This window comes from Danio rerio, chromosome 1 (genome assembly GCF_049306965.1).
Source record: "Danio rerio strain Tuebingen ecotype United States chromosome 1, GRCz12tu, whole genome shotgun sequence".
NCBI classification, from domain to species: Eukaryota; Metazoa; Chordata; class Actinopteri; order Cypriniformes; family Danionidae; genus Danio; species Danio rerio.
In genome coordinates, this window is record NC_133176.1 from 53,697,129 (window position 1) to 53,717,322 (window position 20,194).

Below are 20,194 nucleotides of genomic sequence, written 5' to 3' on the forward strand. Positions count from 1 at the left end.
CACATGTGATGTCCAGGAAAGTGTGCCACATGCTACCTCGGGCACACCACCAGAGCCTTCCATCCATCAACACGACACTAAAGCCTGCTGGCACACGCACAGACACACTGAGGGCCAACGCTAACAACTGTGTTGGATTACGATGACACATTTGTCTCAGAGGAGCGAGCCGCTTTGGGCCGCAGACATCACTTTGAACCAATTAGCAGATTACGGTTGCTGCTTAGTGCTGGTGGGTGGCCGACCATTGCTAATATCCCAGTACTGTTCGAAAAAAGTCAACGTTATACGGTATTAGAGCTCGGATTTAAGGCTCGATGACCATCAAGGGACTTTCTGCCTCGCTTGACTTCTATATGAATCTGAGTTGATAGAACAATGCTTACCTATAGCTTCCCAATAGCCCACCCAATGCTTGAGACGCAAGTCATTATTTAGTATTAAAAACACATGTGAAATGTAACACCAACGCCTGGACCGTTTGACCATGAGCTGAAAGCCTGTAGTATTTCATAATTATTACAGGTCGTGCCTCTTAGACTGTCCAAAAAAAAAAAAAACATTTGAGAAAATGATTTATTATGGGCTACAACATCAGACGCTCGGCCCTTTAACGGTCTGTAAAAGTAAACCGGCCAGAATGATTTTCACTAGCCCTGGATCGCTGTGACCAATTGTTTTTTACGACAATATTTGATCTGTTCAAAATAGAAAATCCAAGGGGAAAAGAAGAAATACAGCTTTTTTTGTCTGTGCTAAAGGTGTTTTTAAGGAATGGCTGTGGAAAATCCCTGTGATTTCATCACTTCCAATGAAAGCATTCAAAACGCTGAGCTGATGAAAGAAATAAAACATCATGTTTGTAGAGCTGCCACGTGTAAAGGAGCAGAGGCAGATTTTTCTTGCAAATTTGATCATATTCATATACAGTTGAAGTCAGAATTATTAGCCCCCCCTTTTCTCTATCTATCTATCTATCTATCTATCTATCTATCTATCTATCTATCTATCTATCTATCTATCTATCTATCTATCTATCTATCTATCTATCTATCTATCTATCTATCTAATCCATTTGTCTATCCATCCATAGTCTGTTTACAACATTACATCTATCCAGTAATTTAAATATATTCTTGCTGTAAAATGTGTGTCATGTGTGGGTAAGTTGCTTAACAAAATGCATCTTGAATCGAGCCGTAAACAAAAACTTTACATTCGTACGTGATTTAAACCACTAATTTAAGTTAACTCAATACTTTTGAGTTAACAGAAAAAAGTTGTGGCCTTGCAGTAATTACATAATATACATTAACATATTGAGCTGCGGCTCTCACACAGCATCCAAAATTTCCCAAAGAACCATAAAAGAATTTCGTCAATATATCTGATGGATGAAAGCAAAAAAAAGTCAAAACTCACAGCTGACACACAAAAGAACGTGCATTTTTCCCAGTATTAGGTGTTGTCTCAAACTTTTCACAGTATGTTTGGTAAATTTTTTTTCTTCTGAAGAAAGTCTTTTTTTTTTGTGACTTGAATAAAAGCTGTTTTTAATTAAAATATATATATATTTTTGGGACGAAATTATTAGCCCCTTTAAATATTTTTTTTTCAACTGTCTACAGAACAAACCATCATTATACAATGACTTGCCTAATTACCCTAACCTGCCTAGTTAACCTAATTAACCCAGTTAAGCCTTTAAATGTCTTTTTAAGCTGTTTAGAAGTGTCTTGAAAAATATCTAGTCAAATAGTATTTACTGTCATTATGGCAAAGATTAAATAAAATAGATAAAATAAAATAATAAATGAGTTATGAGTTATTAAAACTATTATGATTAGAAACGTGTTGAAAATGTCTACTCTCCGTTAAACTGAAATTGGGAAAAAAAATAAATCTACACACTTAGCTTCAGGGTTCTGATCTATTGACCTTATTCTTCAATGCGGACGTGTGCTTGTTTCGCGATTGTTTTAGAACTTTCGATTAAGTTCCCTATGGGAGAAATGACTTGTAATAATAAACTGCGAGAAAACGGTCAAACTACTTGCTCTACAAAACAAGTGTTTGCACGATTATACAGACAAAGTAGATTAATATAAGAAAATATCAGTTTGCAGTGTAACAAACTGTTTTTGACGTCTAAAAATGAATGATAGTGAATGAGACTGGTCTCGAACCAAAAAGATTTAAATGGCTGCGCCCGCTCATATGCGGAGAATAAGGTGAATAAGATGTGTGTAGAAAACTTCCTTAAAGTGAACACACCATAATACATTTTTATTTATTTTATTTTTATTTATTATTGATGGCTATGTAGGCATAATTACTGATCTAAAACAGTCAACACTTAACAAAATGCATCTTGAATCTATCCATAAATATAACCTAAACGGGTGGTCCAGGGTGTTTTTTTAATTCTCGGTTGTGTATAAAAGATGCAAAGCAATGTGTGCTCATGCTTCACTTGTAGAAAATCACGTTATTTTATTATACATCTTACTTTGATTATATACACTTACTCTGCTAACATAAAAATGACTAATATATTTCATAGTTCCTCTGAAAGGCCCACCCTCAAGAGGCTCTGATTGGTCAGCTAACATGATGTGCTGTGATTCGCAGATCGGCTCTACTTCACCAGTAAAGCGTCACGCCTCCACAAGCATGTGCTTTGCCACAGCTGTGTAAGTACCAGACATCCCAAGTCCTCCAGAAGTACCGGGAGTCTTTATCAATTGCCGGCAAACTAATGATAATCTCACGGAATCGCGAGTTTTTTAAATATCTCGTGCACCCCTCTCCACCACATCGTCAGTACCTCCTCACCATCTCAGTCTCTCCTGGAAATGACTTTGCCCAACTTGGGATGTCTGAAACACTGTCAGTCAGATTAGCTGCTAGCAGTATTCGTTTGAGCCTAAAGGCTCGTACACTGAAGCACTTTTCGTTTGCGCTTATCGTCAGAGTTTTTCGAGACGTTCTTCCAGATTCAAACCCAAGCAATTTTCACTGGCGTCGAGCAGAAGAGTTTGCAAAATCACTCCTTGATGTTAGAGGGCGCTACACAACTTCTGACACCAGCTTGTAACACGGAAGAAGAAGAAGATAGAAAGTTGACACGCTTGTTGTTAAAGTTACTGGTGATTCGAACTAGCATAGAGCGCATAGAGACACTGCAGCACTGGTGAAGAGTGTGAATAGACTGATAAATATGAATTTGTAGCTAAATTGTTAGCGGTGGTAAACAAAATTTTTCTGTTGTTTACATCTTCGCTACAACATACAGTTAATGCTAGACACAGTGCATGTAATTATCAATCGTCAAAGTAAAGATCAATTTGTAACAAATAAAAATACAGGTTGTGACTCACGATCCACAGCTTCTGCTTGTTGGAGCTGCTCCTTTGAGGAGTTTTTAGCTTAATCGAGCTCTGAATTGGGAGAGATTCTGTAAGTTCTTCTTTGTCAAATGCTAGCTATAGGTTTTTTATAATTCTCAGGAACATAATTTAAATTAAACTGTAAGCACTTCTCTCTGTGTCGTCTCCTTTGGAGGCCCAAATACAGAAACAGAACAAGCTCTGTGGAAATAGCAGCACTTGGACCACATTTTAGCTTTCTCTGCTGAACCATTACAGCGCCTCTGGCCACGCCCCTTCACCCCATTACATTCAGAGATGTTGTTTATGTTCAAACAGCTACATTATACATCAACTAAAGTATAACATATGATATCGTAGTGGACCACCCCTTAAATATTCACAATTTTAAAACATAGATATTAGTTAAATTGGGCTGCATGGTGGCGCAGTGGTTAGCATGATCGCCTCACAGCAAGAAGGTCGCTGGTTCGAGTCCAAGCTGGATCAGTTGGCATTTCCATAGTTTCCAGTACTGGGGTGCGTTTTGGAAGGGCATCCGCTGCATAAAACATATGCTGGATTAGTTGGTGGTTCATTCCACTGTGGCTTAAACATGAAGTTAACTTACTAGTTTTTACTAATTTAAGTGAATTGAATATAAAAAAATTAAGCTGTCCCAAAAAAAACCTTAACAATCGCATTGTTTCAGCTCATTTTAAATAAGTAATTTGAACAAGCAGCGAATGACATTGTGCTTTGAGTGTATAAGTGTGTACTCTAGGAGCAATCCTGGTGGTAGCCATGCTTTCTGAAGCAAAGAGAAGTGTTTCTTAACATTGCTGAGGGAAAAACTCGCCGAAGTCTAACATATGATTTAAAATTGATGTGGTTTACTTTGTGAACCCTGTGATTTACAGTTCTGACGAAGTGTGGATCATTAATAAGCCCAACATACACACATTTTAAGACCATTCTCTTTACTCCTGAAGGACTCCATGGTATTAAGTGTGGGATGGACAACATTAAGCCGTTTCCGTGATCCAGGAGCATTATATGAGCCACTTTGTTAGTGGTTTGTCATGTTAACGGCCTTAGACATTTTATATTCTTTCGTCTACTCGTAACATGTCTGCCAGAAACACAAGAGCTCAGTCTTCATGTTTTATTAACATGTTAGGCCATTAAGCTAATCCTGAAACGGCTATTGAGAAGAAAAGGAAAATGAAATGCAAGTGGGTTATTTTTAACATAAGAGCCCTTGAGCGTATTAGCTAATAAATGTCATCACAGATAACGTCACAGAAATACAAAACGTATAAAGCTACCGAGACTTTTAAAGAAGATTGTTATTTGATGAAGTAACGTGTTTATAAATATGCCAAAAATTATGTCAGGATGAGAATAATTTGATGACATTTTAAAGGGATCACAATGCAGCCCTAAAATACTTTAATCCTTTTTTTTACTTCACCTCTATTCTTCAAAACACTTTGCTTTACTCCTTTAAATACAATGTTTTGTCATTTTATTTTGCCAAAAATATTTGAATTATTAAAGCAGACATTTGTCTCGCATTTAATATGTATTTTACGCCTATATATTCTCATGCTGTATTAAACTAAATCACATATTTATCGGTATCGGCCGATAAACACTGAATGCTCATTATAAGCTTAAAAAGAAAATTTGGTTGATATATAAATGTCAATAAATGATTACATCCAGCAGGCACATAATGTCGTAAGATGTTAACATTAGGTTAGATTCAGGTCGTGGTTACAACGTGATTACAACGTCAAATGATGTTGATATTTGGTTGTTTTTAGCTTGCGTTGGTAATTGACCAAAATTCAATGTCAGGCCAACATCACATTCAAATAAAATACTGATATTTATTCGTCAGGTATGGCAACCTTTATCCAACGTCTGATAAATGTCATAGTGGTAACGTCCAAACAACGTCAAGTTGTAAAATCTTTGGAGGTTGATATTTGGTTGTTATTAGGTTGTGTTGGAAAGTGACCAAAATCCACAGTCGAACCAACATCTTAAACCAACGTCATATTGATGTCAGGTACTGACATTTATTCGTCAGGTATGGCAACCAAAATCCAACGTCTGATAGACGCATATTGATAACATCCACATGTCAAGCTGTAACGTCATTAGATGTTGATATTTAGTTGTTTGTAGGTTGTGTTGGTAAATGACCAAAAATCCAATGTCGGGCCAACATCTTAAACCAACTTCATATTGAAGTCAAACACTGACATTTATGCATCAAGTATGGCAAATAAAATCCAACATCTGATAGACGTCATAGTGGTAACGTCCACACAACGTCAAGCTGTAACATTATTAGACGTTGATATTTGGTTGTTTTTAGGTTGCGTTGGTAAGTGACCAAAATCTAACATAGAAAAAACATCTTAAACCAACGTCAAACTGATGTCAAATACATATTGATTCATGCGTCAGATATGGCAAGCAAAATCCAACGTCTGATAGATGTCTTAGTGATAACATCCACACAACATCAAGCTGTAACATCATTAGACGCTGATATTTGGTTGTTTTTAGGTTACGTTGATAAGTGACCAAAATCCAACATTGAGCCAACATCTTAAACCAACGTCATATTGATGTCAGGTATTGACATTTATTCGTCAGGTATGGCAACCAAAATCCAACGTCTGATAGACGTCATATTGATAACATCCACACGTCAAGCTGTAACGTCATTAGATGTTGATATTTGGTTGTTTGTAGGTTGTGTTGGTAAATTACCAAAAATCCAATGTCGGGCCAACATCTTAAACCAACTTCATATTGAAGTCAAACACTGACATTTATGCATCAAGTATGGCAAATAAAATCCAACATCTGAGAGACGTCATAGTGGTAATGTCCTCACAACGTCAAGCTGTAACATTATTAGACGCTGATATTTGGTTGTTTTTAGGTTGCGTTGGAATGTGACCAAAATCTAACATAGAAAAAACATCTTAAACCACTGTCATACTAATGTCAAATACATATTGATTTATGCGTCAGATATGGCAAGCAAAATCCAACGTTTGCTAGATGTCTTAGTAATAACATCCACACAACATCAAGCTGTAACATCATTAGACGCTGATATTTGGTTGTTTTTAGGTTACGTTGATAAGTGACCAAAATCCAACGTTGAGCCAACATCTTAAACCAATGTCATATTGATGTCAGGTACTGACATTTATTCGTCAGGTATGGCAACCAAAATCCAACGTCTGATAGACGCATATTGATAACATCCACATGTCAAGCTGTAACGTCATTAGATGTTGATATTTAGTTGTTTGTAGGTTGTGTTGGTAAATGACCAAAAATCCAATGTCGGGCCAACATCTTAAACCAACTTCATATTGAAGTCAAACACTGACATTTATGCATCAAGTATGGCAAATAAAATCCAACATCTGATAGACGTCATAGTGGTAACGTCCACACAACGTCAAGCTGTAACATTATTAGACGTTGATATTTGGTTGTTTTTAGGTTGCGTTGGTAAGTGACCAAAATCTAACATAGAAAAAACATCTTAAACCAACGTCAAACTGATGTCAAATACATATTGATTCATGCGTCAGATATGGCAAGCAAAATCCAACGTCTGATAGATGTCTTAGTGATAACATCCACACAACATCAAGCTGTAACATCATTAGACGCTGATATTTGGTTGTTTTTAGGTTACGTTGATAAGTGACCAAAATCCAACATTGAGCCAACATCTTAAACCAACGTCATATTGATGTCAGGTATTGACATTTATTCGTCAGGTATGGCAACCAAAATCCAACGTCTGATAGACGTCATATTGATAACATCCACACGTCAAGCTGTAACGTCATTAGATGTTGATATTTGGTTGTTTGTAGGTTGTGTTGGTAAATTACCAAAAATCCAATGTCGGGCCAACATCTTAAACCAACTTCATATTGAAGTCAAACACTGACATTTATGCATCAAGTATGGCAAATAAAATCCAACATCTGAGAGACGTCATAGTGGTAATGTCCTCACAACGTCAAGCTGTAACATTATTAGACGCTGATATTTGGTTGTTTTTAGGTTGCGTTGGAATGTGACCAAAATCTAACATAGAAAAAACATCTTAAACCACTGTCATACTAATGTCAAATACATATTGATTTATGCGTCAGATATGGCAAGCAAAATCCAACGTTTGCTAGATGTCTTAGTAATAACATCCACACAACATCAAGCTGTAACATCATTAGACGCTGATATTTGGTTGTTTTTAGGTTACGTTGATAAGTGACCAAAATCCAACGTTGAGCCAACATCTTAAACCAATGTCATATTGATGTCAGGTACTGACATTTATTCGTCAGGTATGGCAACCAAAATCCAACGTCTGATAGACGTCATATTGATAACATCCACACGTCAAGCTGTAACGACATTAGATGTTGATATTTGGTTGTTTGTAGGTTGTGTTGGTAAATGACCAAAAATCCAATGTCGGGCCAACATCTTAAACCAACGTCATATTGACGTCAAATACTGACATTTATGCATCAAGTATGGCAAATAAAATCCAACATCTGAGAGACGTCATAGTGGTAATGTCCACACAACGTCAAGCTGTAACATTATTAGACGTTGATATTTGGTTGTTTTTAGGTTGCGTTGGTAAGTGACCAAAATCTAACATAGAAAAAACATCTTAAACCAACGTCATACTGATGTCAAATACATATTGATTTATGCGTCAGATATGGCAAGCAAAATCCAACGTCTGATAGACGTCTTAGTGATAACATCCACACAACATCAAGCTGTAACATCATTAGACGCTGATATTTGGTTGTTTTTAGTTTACGTTGATAAGTGACCAAAATCCAACGTTGAGCCAACATCTTAAACCAACGTCATATTGACATCAAATACTGAATTTTATTGTCAGGTACGGCACTCAAAATCCAACATTTGATAAACATCATAGAGGTAACGTCCACACAACGTCAAGCTGTTAAATCATTAGACGTTGATATTTGATTGTTTTCAGGTTACATTGGAAAGTGACCAAAACCCAACGTTGAGCCAACATCTTAAACCAACAACATACTGATGTCAAATACTGACATTTATGCATAAGGTATGGCAACCAAAAACCAAACGTCTGATAGACGTCATAGTGGTAACGTCCACACAACGTCAAGCTGTAACATTATTAGACGTTGATATTTGGTTGTTTTCAGGTTACATTGGAAAGTGACCAAAATCTAACGTTGAGTCAACATCTTAAACAAACATCATATTGATGTCAAATGCATATTGATTTATGCGTCAAGTATGGCAACCAAAACCCAACGTCTGATAGACGTCATAGTGGTAACATTCACCAAACGCCAAGCCGTAACATCATTATACGTTGATATTTGATTGTTTTTAGGTTACAGTGGAAAGTGACCATAATTTTTGACATTGGATATTGATGTCGGCCTGACATTGGGTTCTGACGTCAACTTGATTTTCATTTCCACCCAAAATGCAACCTCCCCACGATATCAATCTGACATTACGTTGACGTGCTGGGTAGTTTCTTTGTATTCTGCATTTTAGGTTTAAAAATAATGGTAGTTATCTTCTATATTTGCCTTTTGTTTTTGTAACCAGAATACATATCAGCATTTATATTAATTGGTTCTAGTTTAGTAAACAGACATCATTCATATCAGTATAAATCAGAGCTGTAAACACAAGACCAGCAGAATGCTTGTAATACAAAATACATTCTTTAATCTGCTTTAATCACTGTAAATACACAAGACATAACAGCACTGTTAAAACAGAAACAAATAAAGACTAAGCCAGGCCCATATGGAAATCTGATATATGGCTATTTATGAACATATATATGAAACTGTAGCTAATATATATGAACACATATATACAAAATATGTTGTAAATACCCATTTTTTGCAACATTTTGAAATATATATAGATATTTTATATATGCGAAATACAAACATGTTTATTTAGCATATGTGATTTGCATATATTACCATATATCAAATTTCTACATGGCGGAAAGCAGACATTGAACACACATACAACATGAGCTCTGTGAAGGAACATGGCTTGAAAATAATTTAATAGAAATAATTCTGCATGTGGATTTTCATATCTGCGCTGTAAAAAACTGAATAAAACAGAAAACACCATGCTATGACAAGTAAAAAAGTTTAAAACAAGTGTTTTATGCTACTTTATTCACGTCCCCCTCTGTTCTTTTTACCAATATATACATGATATACAACTTTTTCTTAAATACATTTTTGAAATTTGTTTTTTATTTACAATATAAGAGCTTATTAGTTTTTTTTATTTTGTATTTTTTTAATATTCTAGCTAAAGCCGGTGTAGAGTTTTTACAGAGCAAAAGTATGGAGTATGATTCATGAAGTCATAAAAGCATTTGCACATTCACTGAACAGCATTCAATCTGTAAACAACTTTCCTCGATTATCAGAACTGATTTAGTATTTCTGATCTCATCTATGACTATTGCGCAAATCTAATGATCATATTCCTAACAAGAGGGTATCTTGAACATATATTCTTCGGTTTGGGTTTTATGCGTCACACAAGCAAACTCAAAAGTGCACTTTCAGAAGGGCAGATGTCTGAATTCTAGTCTACAAAAACCAAACTAAAATAAAGGAAGTTAAAACGGCATTTTCATAACACGATGATAATGAACGAGACCCGATGTGTATTTATGCAGCAAAAATAAAACTTTGCTGTATAAAGCGATTAGTTGACTTTAATCTTAAAAAATGAATTAAAAAATAGCTTTTAAAGTGATAAGTTGACTTTACTCTAAAAAAAAAAAAAGGAGAAAACCTGTTGCTTTACAAGCGATTAGTTGAGTTAACATTATAAAAGAGAGTAATCTTGTTGCCTTAAAATGACTAGGGTTAACTGTCCATATTTACAAAAATTAAGCTTTCAAAAGTATTTCACTTAGATATGCTTGACATTTACAGCAGGTTTGGCATGCTGTCCAGGGAGAGAACCCTGAGCTTGGAGATATTTGAGCCCAGGGCTCCCGCCCGGTCTAGAAGCATATCAGGAGATCCGAGATCAGGTAGGTCTCGATCACTCCCCCTTCAGAAGGGGAGAAAAAGGAGGAGATGGGGTGGAAGGGGGGATTCTTCCAAAACGAAGATAGAGCAATAAGGAGAAAGTGATCTGTTTATGTTAAGCTAGGATCATTCTGATTGGATTATTACTGATTACAAATGAGTGGCCAGTGGTGCACAATCATATCACGTGCTCCGCTCGTAATTAGTTTATGAAACTTCACAAGTCAACTCAACTTTTCCAAGATACTACAGATTTTTTTAGTGTTTTAAAGCAATACGTTGACTTTATTCTAAAGAAAGTGAGAAAACCGGTTGCTTTAAAAGCCATTAGTTGACTTAACATAATAAAAGTGAGTAATCTCCATGCTTTAAAACGATGAAGTAAATAATCTGTGCATATTTATAGAAATTAAGTTAAGTCAACTCAACTGTTTCAAGATACATCTAATTTTCTCACTTTTTTTAGCAGTAAGTTAAGTTTACTCTAAAGAAAGTGAGCAAACCTGTTGCTTTACAAGCGATTAGTTGAGTAATATAATAAAAGTATGTCATTTCGTTGCATTAAAATGATTAGGTTAAAGAACTGTGCATAATTCTAAAAAATAAGTTCTAAAAAATATTTTTGACTCAGCTTAAAATTTTAAGGCAACCAGCTTTCAACCCAAGTACTGCACTTGACTCGATTTAGGTTGAGTAAACTCAAATGTCCTAAAGCTGGTTGCCTTAAAATGTTTACAGTGAAGACACAACAGTTTTTCTCAATATTTTAAAATGATGTGATATTTAAAAAAGTGAGAAAACCTGTTGCTTTAAAAGCAAATAGATGACTTAACATAATAAAAGTGAGTAATCTTGTATTAAAATAATTAGGTTAAAGAACTGTGCATAATTTAAAAAATTAAGTTAATTCAACTCAACTGTTCCAAGATACAACTGATTTTCTCACTTTTTTAAAGCGATAAGTTGACTTTACTCAAAAAAGTGAGAAAACCTGTTGCTTGAAAAGCGATTAGTTGACATAATAAAAGTGAGTAATCTCATGGCATTAAAATGATTAGGTAAATGAACTATGAGCATAATTATAAAAATTAAGTCAACTCAACAATTCCAAACAGATTTTCTCACTTTTTTAAGAGATAGGTTGACTTTCAGCTAAAGAAAATGAGATAACGTGTTGCTTTAAAAACAATTGATTGAGTGAACATAATAAAAATGAGTATTTTGTTGCCTTAAAACGATTAGGTTAAAGAACTGCATAAATACAAAAATTAAGTCAACTCAACTGTTGTAAGTATCCACAGATTTTCTTAGGGTTTTAAAGCGAGAAGTTGGCTTTACTCAAAAAAAAAAGTTAAAAAAATTGTTGCTTTAAAAACGATTAGTTGAGTTACATAATAAAAGTGAGTAATCTGCATGCATTAAAACGATTAGGTAAATTAATATATGCATAATTCTAAATATTAAGTTAACTGTTCTAAGATACAACAGATTTTCTCACTTTTTTAAAGCAAGAAATTGACTTTAGGCTAAAGAAAATAAGAAAACATTTTGCTTTAAAAGCGATTAGTTGACTTAACATAATAAAAGTGTGTAATTTTGTTGCATTAAAATAATTAGGTAAATAAAGTGTGCATAATTATAAAGATTAAGTTAAGCCAACTCAACTGTTCCAAGATATATTCGATTTTTTCACTTTATCTAAGAGATTTTGGCTAAAGAAAATGAGAAAACTTGTTGCTTTAAAATAAGAAAATAAGAAATCTTATTGCTTTAAAAGTGATTTGTCGACTTAACATATAAAAAGTGAGTAATCCAGTTGCATTAAAAAAGATTAGGTTCAATTAACTACGTGCATATTTATAAAAATTAAGTCAACTGATCTGATCTGTCCCAACAGATTTTCTTTTTTTATTCTTATTTAAGTAAAATCAACTTGTCGCTTTTAATAAAAACAGTTTTTCAGTTCTTTTTTTAAAATAAAGTAACTAATCGCTCTTGATATTAAAGTGGTTATGTAATAAAAAATGTGCATGGAATATTTTTCTTGACAAAACAAAAACAAATCAGAGCATTCAGATCCGAGAAGACACTAAAACCATCAATCCCAGCCCTCTACCAGAGATAAATATGGCTTGTAAATCATTGAAACCTCCAGAAAAGATGCCCGGAGTGCATCACACTGAGTATCCGCTGTTTCGCTTCATTCCCGTCCTAAACCCACCCTGTTCTGGCACACATTCATCTGTATCTCACTCTTTATCACAGCTAAGTAAGTCCTGCAGAAAAGGAGTCCGACGCAGGGCCCTCAAGGTGCTGCTTGTTTTGTATGGAACGTCCCTTCTTAGATCCTCTGGCACACGTGCAGCCTGGATCTGGAGAATGAGGTGGCGTCTTTCCATACCTTGCAGGCTAGTCCTTTGGCACAGTCGCAGCGCTGGAAGATCTCCAGGCCGTGGGAGCCTTTTTTGCGCTGTTTGGTGCAGACTTCCCCCTGCCGCAGGACGGGCTTGCAGATTTTGGTCCAGAAGTGGCGGGCGCAGCAGTAGCCCTCCGAGCAGTCGGACGATCGCAGGCAAGGGTCGCCTTCGTGACCTGCACGTGAATGGACAAGAGCAGTGTCAAACACTTGAAATCGACAATGAAATAGACAATATTGTTGAGTTCTATAAATACAAATGCATTGGCTTCCTCTATAGCCACACTGTATTATATATACAGTTGAAGTCAGAATTATTAGCCCCCTTTAATTTTTTTTTTCTTTTTTAAATGTTTCTCAAATGATGTTTAAGAGAGCAAGGAAATTTTCACAGTATGTCTGATAATATTTTTTCTTCTGGAGAAAGTCTTATTTGTTGTATTTCGGCTAGAATAAATGCAGTTTTTGATTTTTTAAAAGGCATTTTGGGGTCAAATTTATTAGCCCCTTTAAGCTATATTTTTTCGATAGTCTACAGAACAAACCATCGTTATTATTAGAAATGAGTTATTAAACTATTTTGTTTATAAATGTGTTAAACAAAATCTCTCTGCGTTAAACAGAAATTAGGGAAAAATAAACAGGGGGGGGGGCTAATAATTCAGGGGGGCTAATAATTCTGACTTCAGCTGTATATCTGTTAATAAACAGTTTATTTATTTTGTGATTCACAGGTGTTTTGGTTTATTTACAGTTGTGAACTGCATGATGGGAGCTTGACCTTTGTTCTGTCAGCTTTTGATGTTTAAAATTCAACTCTACAGTTTATAAAGTGACTTTTATTGACATTTTAGAAGTGCATAACACACTATTTAGAGAAAGAAGTCTGTAAAATAACAGAAAATAAAATAAATATTACAAGGTTTATACACCAACCCAGACAATATTTCACCTTAAACTATTAAAAATGTCCCTTTTTTTTTTAAATGTTTCAAGGTTAAAAGTTGTTGGAAGAAAGATCAAGCTCCCAAAGACTATTCAAACACATGAATAAACAGGACAAAATCAAAACATCAATCACAAAATACAGAATTTGTCATTATTGAAGATTGTTCCCATCGATTAAATATAAGATTTCAGTTATTGCCATCAAAAAGGCATTTTAGGAAACCTCAAGTGAAGAATGTCCTTTGTGTCGACTGACATTATCATTTTAAATACTGAGTTAAAAGTATGAATAGGGTTTAAGGGTTTAAGCTTGTTTTTAATAAAACAAAAATAAATATGCATATAATAAATACTACTACTAAAAATAATAACATTAAACAAAAGCCAATTGTTATGAATGAACTGAAAAAGCCAGCAGAGATGAAAAAGGCATGAAAGTAGGGTTTTTATATTTATGTAGGTTAGAAAATAATATTTTTAGTAATATTTTAATTCTTTAATTTGTAAAGATATTTGTGTATTGCTGTACATCCTGTGTGTATTAAGCAATGTGTAAGCGAGGCGCACAACTAATGCGCTCTGTGCTGGACATTAGACAAGCTTTGATCTGATGAATTGTACCGTCTATTTAAGTTCCTCAAAATAGCCATGCACCAACAATGCGCCTCAACACGCCTCCTTTATTAGACCAGAACGCCTATGAGCCCACATATGAGCGCAAATGCATTTGCTTTTTAAGCAGCGTGGCGCAAAACCTAAAAACGACTCTTGGGCCAAGCTGAAACTAGCAAACAACAATTGCGTCCCGCATTGCGTTCGGTGTATGATAGGGCCCAAAATCTGTGCGCACAGTAATCTGCATAATTATGAGATTACTGTTCGCCTCACAGCAAGAAGGACACTGGTTCAAGCTTCGGCTGAGTCGGTTGGCGTTTCTGTGTGGAGTTTGCATGCTCTCCCAGTGTTGGTGTGGGTTTCTTCCAGGTGCTCCGGTTTCCCCCACAACTCCAAAGACATGCCGTATAGTTGAATTGGTTAAGCTAAATTTGTCTGTAGTGTATGTGCGTAAATGAGAGTGTATAGATGTTTGTCAGTGATGGGTTGCAGCTGGAAAGGAATCCGCTGAGTAAAACATGTACTGGAAAAGTTGGCGGTTCATTCTGCTGTGGTGACCTCAGATTAATAAAGGGACTAAGCTGAAGGAAAGTCAATATATGAATATTCATTTCAGTTCTATTATTGAGTACTACGCAATAATTATATGGTTTTTGTAGTTTGTTATAGTCATATTTTCTGTCTTTTCACATATATATTATATGAATGACTTGCTTTGTCCACCAAACAAGTGGTTCTAATTGGATTTGCACTGTAAACCTTAAATATGAGGGTTTTTTTTCATGTGTTAAGTTTTTAGTTACTATACTCTCGAAATTATTTCGGATATCTCCGCAGAAGGGCGACACGGTAGCCCAGTGGTTAGCGCTGTCGCCTCACAGCAAGAAGATTTCTGTGTGGAGTTTGCATGTTCTCCTCGTGTTGGCATGGGTTTCCGTCTGGTGCTCTGAGTTCCCCCACAGTCCAAACACATGCACTATAGGTGAACTCAATAAACTAAATTGTTCGTAGTTTATGTGTGTGTATGAGTGTGTATGGATGTTTCCCAGTACTGGGTTGCAACTGGAAGGGCATCCGCAGCGTAAAACATATGCTGGATGAATTCATTCCGCTGTTGCGACCCCTAATGAATAAAGTGACTAAGCCTAGGAAAATGAGTGAATGAATATATATTGTGATGGGATTTCTCCACATGTTTACTTCACATTCAGATCGGCCTCCATCCAACAGCCATGTGATTTTTCTTCCCCTTATTCCTTAAACTATTTCACTCACACACGCTGTGCGTCAGATTATGGAAACCACATCTGTTACATGTGCAAATTGCAAAACTCTTACGCACACGTTTTATCTCTCATGCAAATATTCAGGACAGCGCTCAAGTGAAATAAAGATAATAAAGTGCAACGGAATACGTCACTGTCACAGATACGCATCGACAACACAAACAAATGCAAAACAGCTGGAGCTCGGCTTTCTAACAATAGCACAGCACCAAAATAGACTATTGTATTTCTACTTGACATCGCAGAACTGCAGTTTAAACATCACCACAGTGGAATGAACCGACAACTATTGCCAATGCATTGACAATCATTTTCCTTCAGCTTAGTCCCTTTATTGATCAGGGGTCGCCACAGTGGAATGAACCGCCAACTTATCCAGCAAGTTTTACATAGCGGATGCCCTTCTAGCTGCAACCCAGTACTGGGAAACAGAAATACACACTCATTCACACTCATAAACTACGGCCAATTAAGTTCATCCAATTCTACTATAGTGCATGTCTTTGGACTGTGGGGGAAACCCACGCCAACACAGGGAGAACATGCAAACTCCACACAGTAACGCCAACTGACCCAGCTGAGGCTCGAACCAGCAATCTTCTTGCTGCAGTGCTAACCACTGAGCCACCGTGTCGCCCCCTTGGCAATATATTCGATGGGAAATTGGACCCTCTCACACTGTAGCCTAAGCGCTAAGGCATTTTCTGCATTGCATTATACCAGGCCTGCATACAGAAAGAGTGTTAGCAGTCCTGGTTCGAGCAAATCATTTCCGGATCCAGTATATTAAGTAATTGGCCCAAGTAATTTGTAGAGAACATGATATGCTTGGCTAACAGACTGCTTTAGTCTTCAAAGGGACAATTAGCGAAGCAAACATTACATATAACATAAATGATATTTATTCATGCAAGGGATTTTTACTTTCTTTGTGTGTGTGTCTGTGTGAAACATGACTTAAAAGCTTTTCCAGAGAAAATGCTAACTCGGAAAATAGCCTTCCTGTAATAAAACGTTCGAGGTTACTAAAGTAACCCTTCGTTCCCCGAGGAGGGGAACGGAAGCACTATAAGTGGATTTGATTGTAAAATCCACGCATTGGGAGGTTCGGTTCAGAAGCTACTCGTCTGAAAGAGTATTGAACGGGCCAATTAAGAATGAATTGGCAGCGCAAGCCTGCGCAGGTGAGCGGCATAAGCAATCAACTGAGTATATAAGCTCACCTGGCGCAGCAGACGCTATCCTTTTTAAGCTGAAGAGACTTTCAACAGCTAAGGGACAGTCATTATGGCGACGGAGTATAGTGCTTCCGTTCCCCTCCTCGGGGAACGAAGGGTTACTTTAGTAACCTCGAACGTTCCCCTTCGGGGGGAACTTCAGCACTATAAGTGGATTTGATTGTAAAATCCACGCATTGGGAGCCCATTGAAAGCGCCATAATGACTGCACCTTACCAACACCCCCGATGAGGAGATAGTCAAGCAAGCGTGACGCACCCACATCATGGGGGGCGCGGTCCTCCAACGTGTCCCTGGCCCTAATTTATCCTACTTCAACAGAAGTTTTACGGATTTATATATATTTTTTGGGGTGTCGTGAGCATCTAGATAATTCTAGGAAATACGACAGTACGTTGGGAAGCGTGCAATCCCGATAGGGAGGACGCTGCGGAGGCCATCCGTTACCCAAGGGGGGATAGATGGCAGAATTTACATATGGACTAGCCCTAAAAAAGGGGGAGTACGCATAGCAAAAGAGTGGTTAGCGGGGAGGGAAGACACGGGTCCGCCCAGGGGGGGGGGGACTTAACCGTGGCTGAATAAGCATATGGGATCGCCTAGTGGGGACCACGCATAGCAGACACCTTTACCCAAAACGCGGGCTGACCAGCGGGCAGACCTACAACGTAGTGGGCCAGCAAGTGACTCCTCCGCTGAGTCAGTGCTGGGGGCCACGGAGGAATCTGCAGGGCTCACCTGACGGGGAACTTTACTGACAGATAAAAAGGCGCACGTATCTCCGTGTTAGGGAAAATGGCGCAGCAAGCGTGTTTCAACACCCTACCGAATTGTTTCCTCAATCACCAAGGGTTACCTAATACCCTTGAGGAAACCGGCTCCACTCGCAGATTGTAAAACCTTGCAAATGTGTTGGGTGTCACCCAGCCCGCAGCTCTACAGATGTCTGTTAGAGGGGCGCCGCGTGCGCGCGCTCGAGAGGATGCGAAGCTCCGAGTGGAGTGCGCACGCGCTCTCGGGGGACGCGGCTCATCTCGGCTCTGATAGTGAAAGAAAGGCATCCACAATCTAGTGGGAACTTATTTCGGTACGGCACTTCCCTGCTGCCGACCGCTATAACAGACGAAGAGCTGCTCAGATGATCTAAACTCTGAGTGCGGTCCGGATAATACGCAAAACGCGAACTGGACAATAAATAAGGGCTGGGTCTGCCTCCTCCGAGGGCAGCGCTTGCAGGCTCACTACCTCGTATTAAAACGGAGTGGTAGGAACCTTGGGCACATATCGCGGGCGGGGTCTCATACGTGAGAGAAGCCAGCCCAATTACAGGCACGAGTCACTGACCGAAAAATGCCTCCGGGTCCCCGACCCTCTAATCGATATCAACGCGACCAGCAGAGCTGTCTTCAGGGACAGAAATATACTGAGTCGAGGATCGAAGGGATCTGACGCGAGGGCGAGATCCTAAGAGGGCATGAGAGGGGGCGGGGTGGATTAATTCGCTTAACGCCCCTGAGGGACCGGATGATGAGGTTATGCGTTCCCACGGTGCTGCCAGCCACCGCGTTATGAGAGCGGAGATGGCAGCCACGTAACCTTGAGTGTGGAGGGCGACAGCCTGCTCTCCAACTTCTCTCGGCGTAAAGAAAGCACAACGCTGATCTGGCAAATTACGGGGGTCTTCTCAGCGAGAGACACACCATTCAGTGAATAGACTTCACGTCAGGGCATAGGCGCGCTCGGGGAGGGGGCTCTAGCCCGAGTGACGGTATTAGCCACCGCAATCGGAGGTTACCTAAGTCTTCCTCGCGTCTAAAATCTCTTCAAAGATCGGCGAGGGTGCCAGGTGGTGCCCTGTCCCTGAGAGAGTAGGTGCTCTCTCGAAGGGACTGCCAGGGGAGGGCTATCGCGAGGGAGAGCTCTGACATCCAGGTCCGGTTGAGCCAGAGGGGCGCAACCAGCAACCTGTTCCTCGTCCTCCCTGACCATGCACAGTAACTGCGCGAGCAGGCTCACTGGGGGAAACGCGTATTGCGCGTGCCCCGAGGCCAGCTGTAAGCCAGTGCATCCGTGCCGAGAGCACTCGGTCAGGGAAAGAACAACTGGCAATGAGCGATCTCGGGGGAAGCAACAGATCGATCTGGGCTTCCCCGAATCGCGCCCATATCAGCTGAACAGACTCGGGGTGGAGTCTCCATGCTCCAGGACGCAAGGCTGCCGTGAGAGCGCATCGGCTGCACGGTTGAGCTTGCCTGAATATGAATGGCGTGCAGCGATTTCAGCCGCGGATGACTCCAGAGGAGCAGACGGCGGGCGAGCTGAGACATGCGGCGAGAGCGCATACCCCCTATACGGCTGATATACGCCACCGCCGCCGTACTGTCCGTCCTGACCAGCACGTGTTGCCGCTCCAACACCGGAAAAAAAACGGTGGAGAGCGGGGAACACTGCCAACAGCTCCAGGCGATATGCCAATGCAACTGGGTACCTTTCCACAGGTCCGCAGCCGCATGCCCGCAACGCACAGCCCCCCAGCCCGTGTTGGGAGCGTCTGCTGAAACGACAACAAGACTGGACGCCTGTTCTAGAGACACCCAGGCCTGTAGGAACGAGGGGTCGCTCCAAGGGCTGAGGGCGCGGCGACACAGCGCAGTAACAGAGACTCGGTGTGCGCGCGCGTGCCATGCGCGTCTGGGGACTCGATCGTGAAGCCAGTGCTGAAGTGGTCTCATATAGAATAATCCGAGCGGCATGAAGCGGCTGCGGATGCCATATGCCCCAGGAGCCTCTGAAATTGTTTCAGTGGGACCACTATTTTACTGTCGAGCTCTCTCAGACAGTACAGCATCAGCTGAGCGCGCTCTCCGGAGAGGCGCGCTGCCATGGTGACCGAGTCCAGCTCCAGCCCGAGAGAAGAGATCCTCTGCACGGGGGCGAGTTTGCTCTTTTCTCGGTTGACCTGAAACCCCCACAGGTGGAAGTGCCAGAGCACTTTGTCTCTGTGCATAATCAACTCTGTGCATAATCAAAAGAGAGGGCAATTCAACCAGTCGTAAAGAAATTGAGTATGCAGATGCCCGCGAGCCGAAGGGGCGCTGAGGCACCCTCCGCGGGCTTGATGAGGACCCGCGGAGACAGAGAGAGCCCGAAGGGGAGGGCTTTG

General features: G+C 39.3%; 1 protein-coding gene across 1 annotated transcript in view; it reads right to left on the reverse strand.

The window, feature by feature from the left end:
• Positions 1-12,572: 12,572 nt before the first annotated feature.
• Positions 12,573-20,194, reverse strand: part of dkk2 (dickkopf WNT signaling pathway inhibitor 2) — a 45,615-nt gene continuing 37,993 nt past the window's right edge. The window contains 1 exon segment of the mRNA NM_001111209.1: positions 12,573-13,120. Coding sequence (NP_001104679.1) covers positions 12,870-13,120 — 251 coding nt within the window. The 3' untranslated portion in view covers positions 12,573-12,869.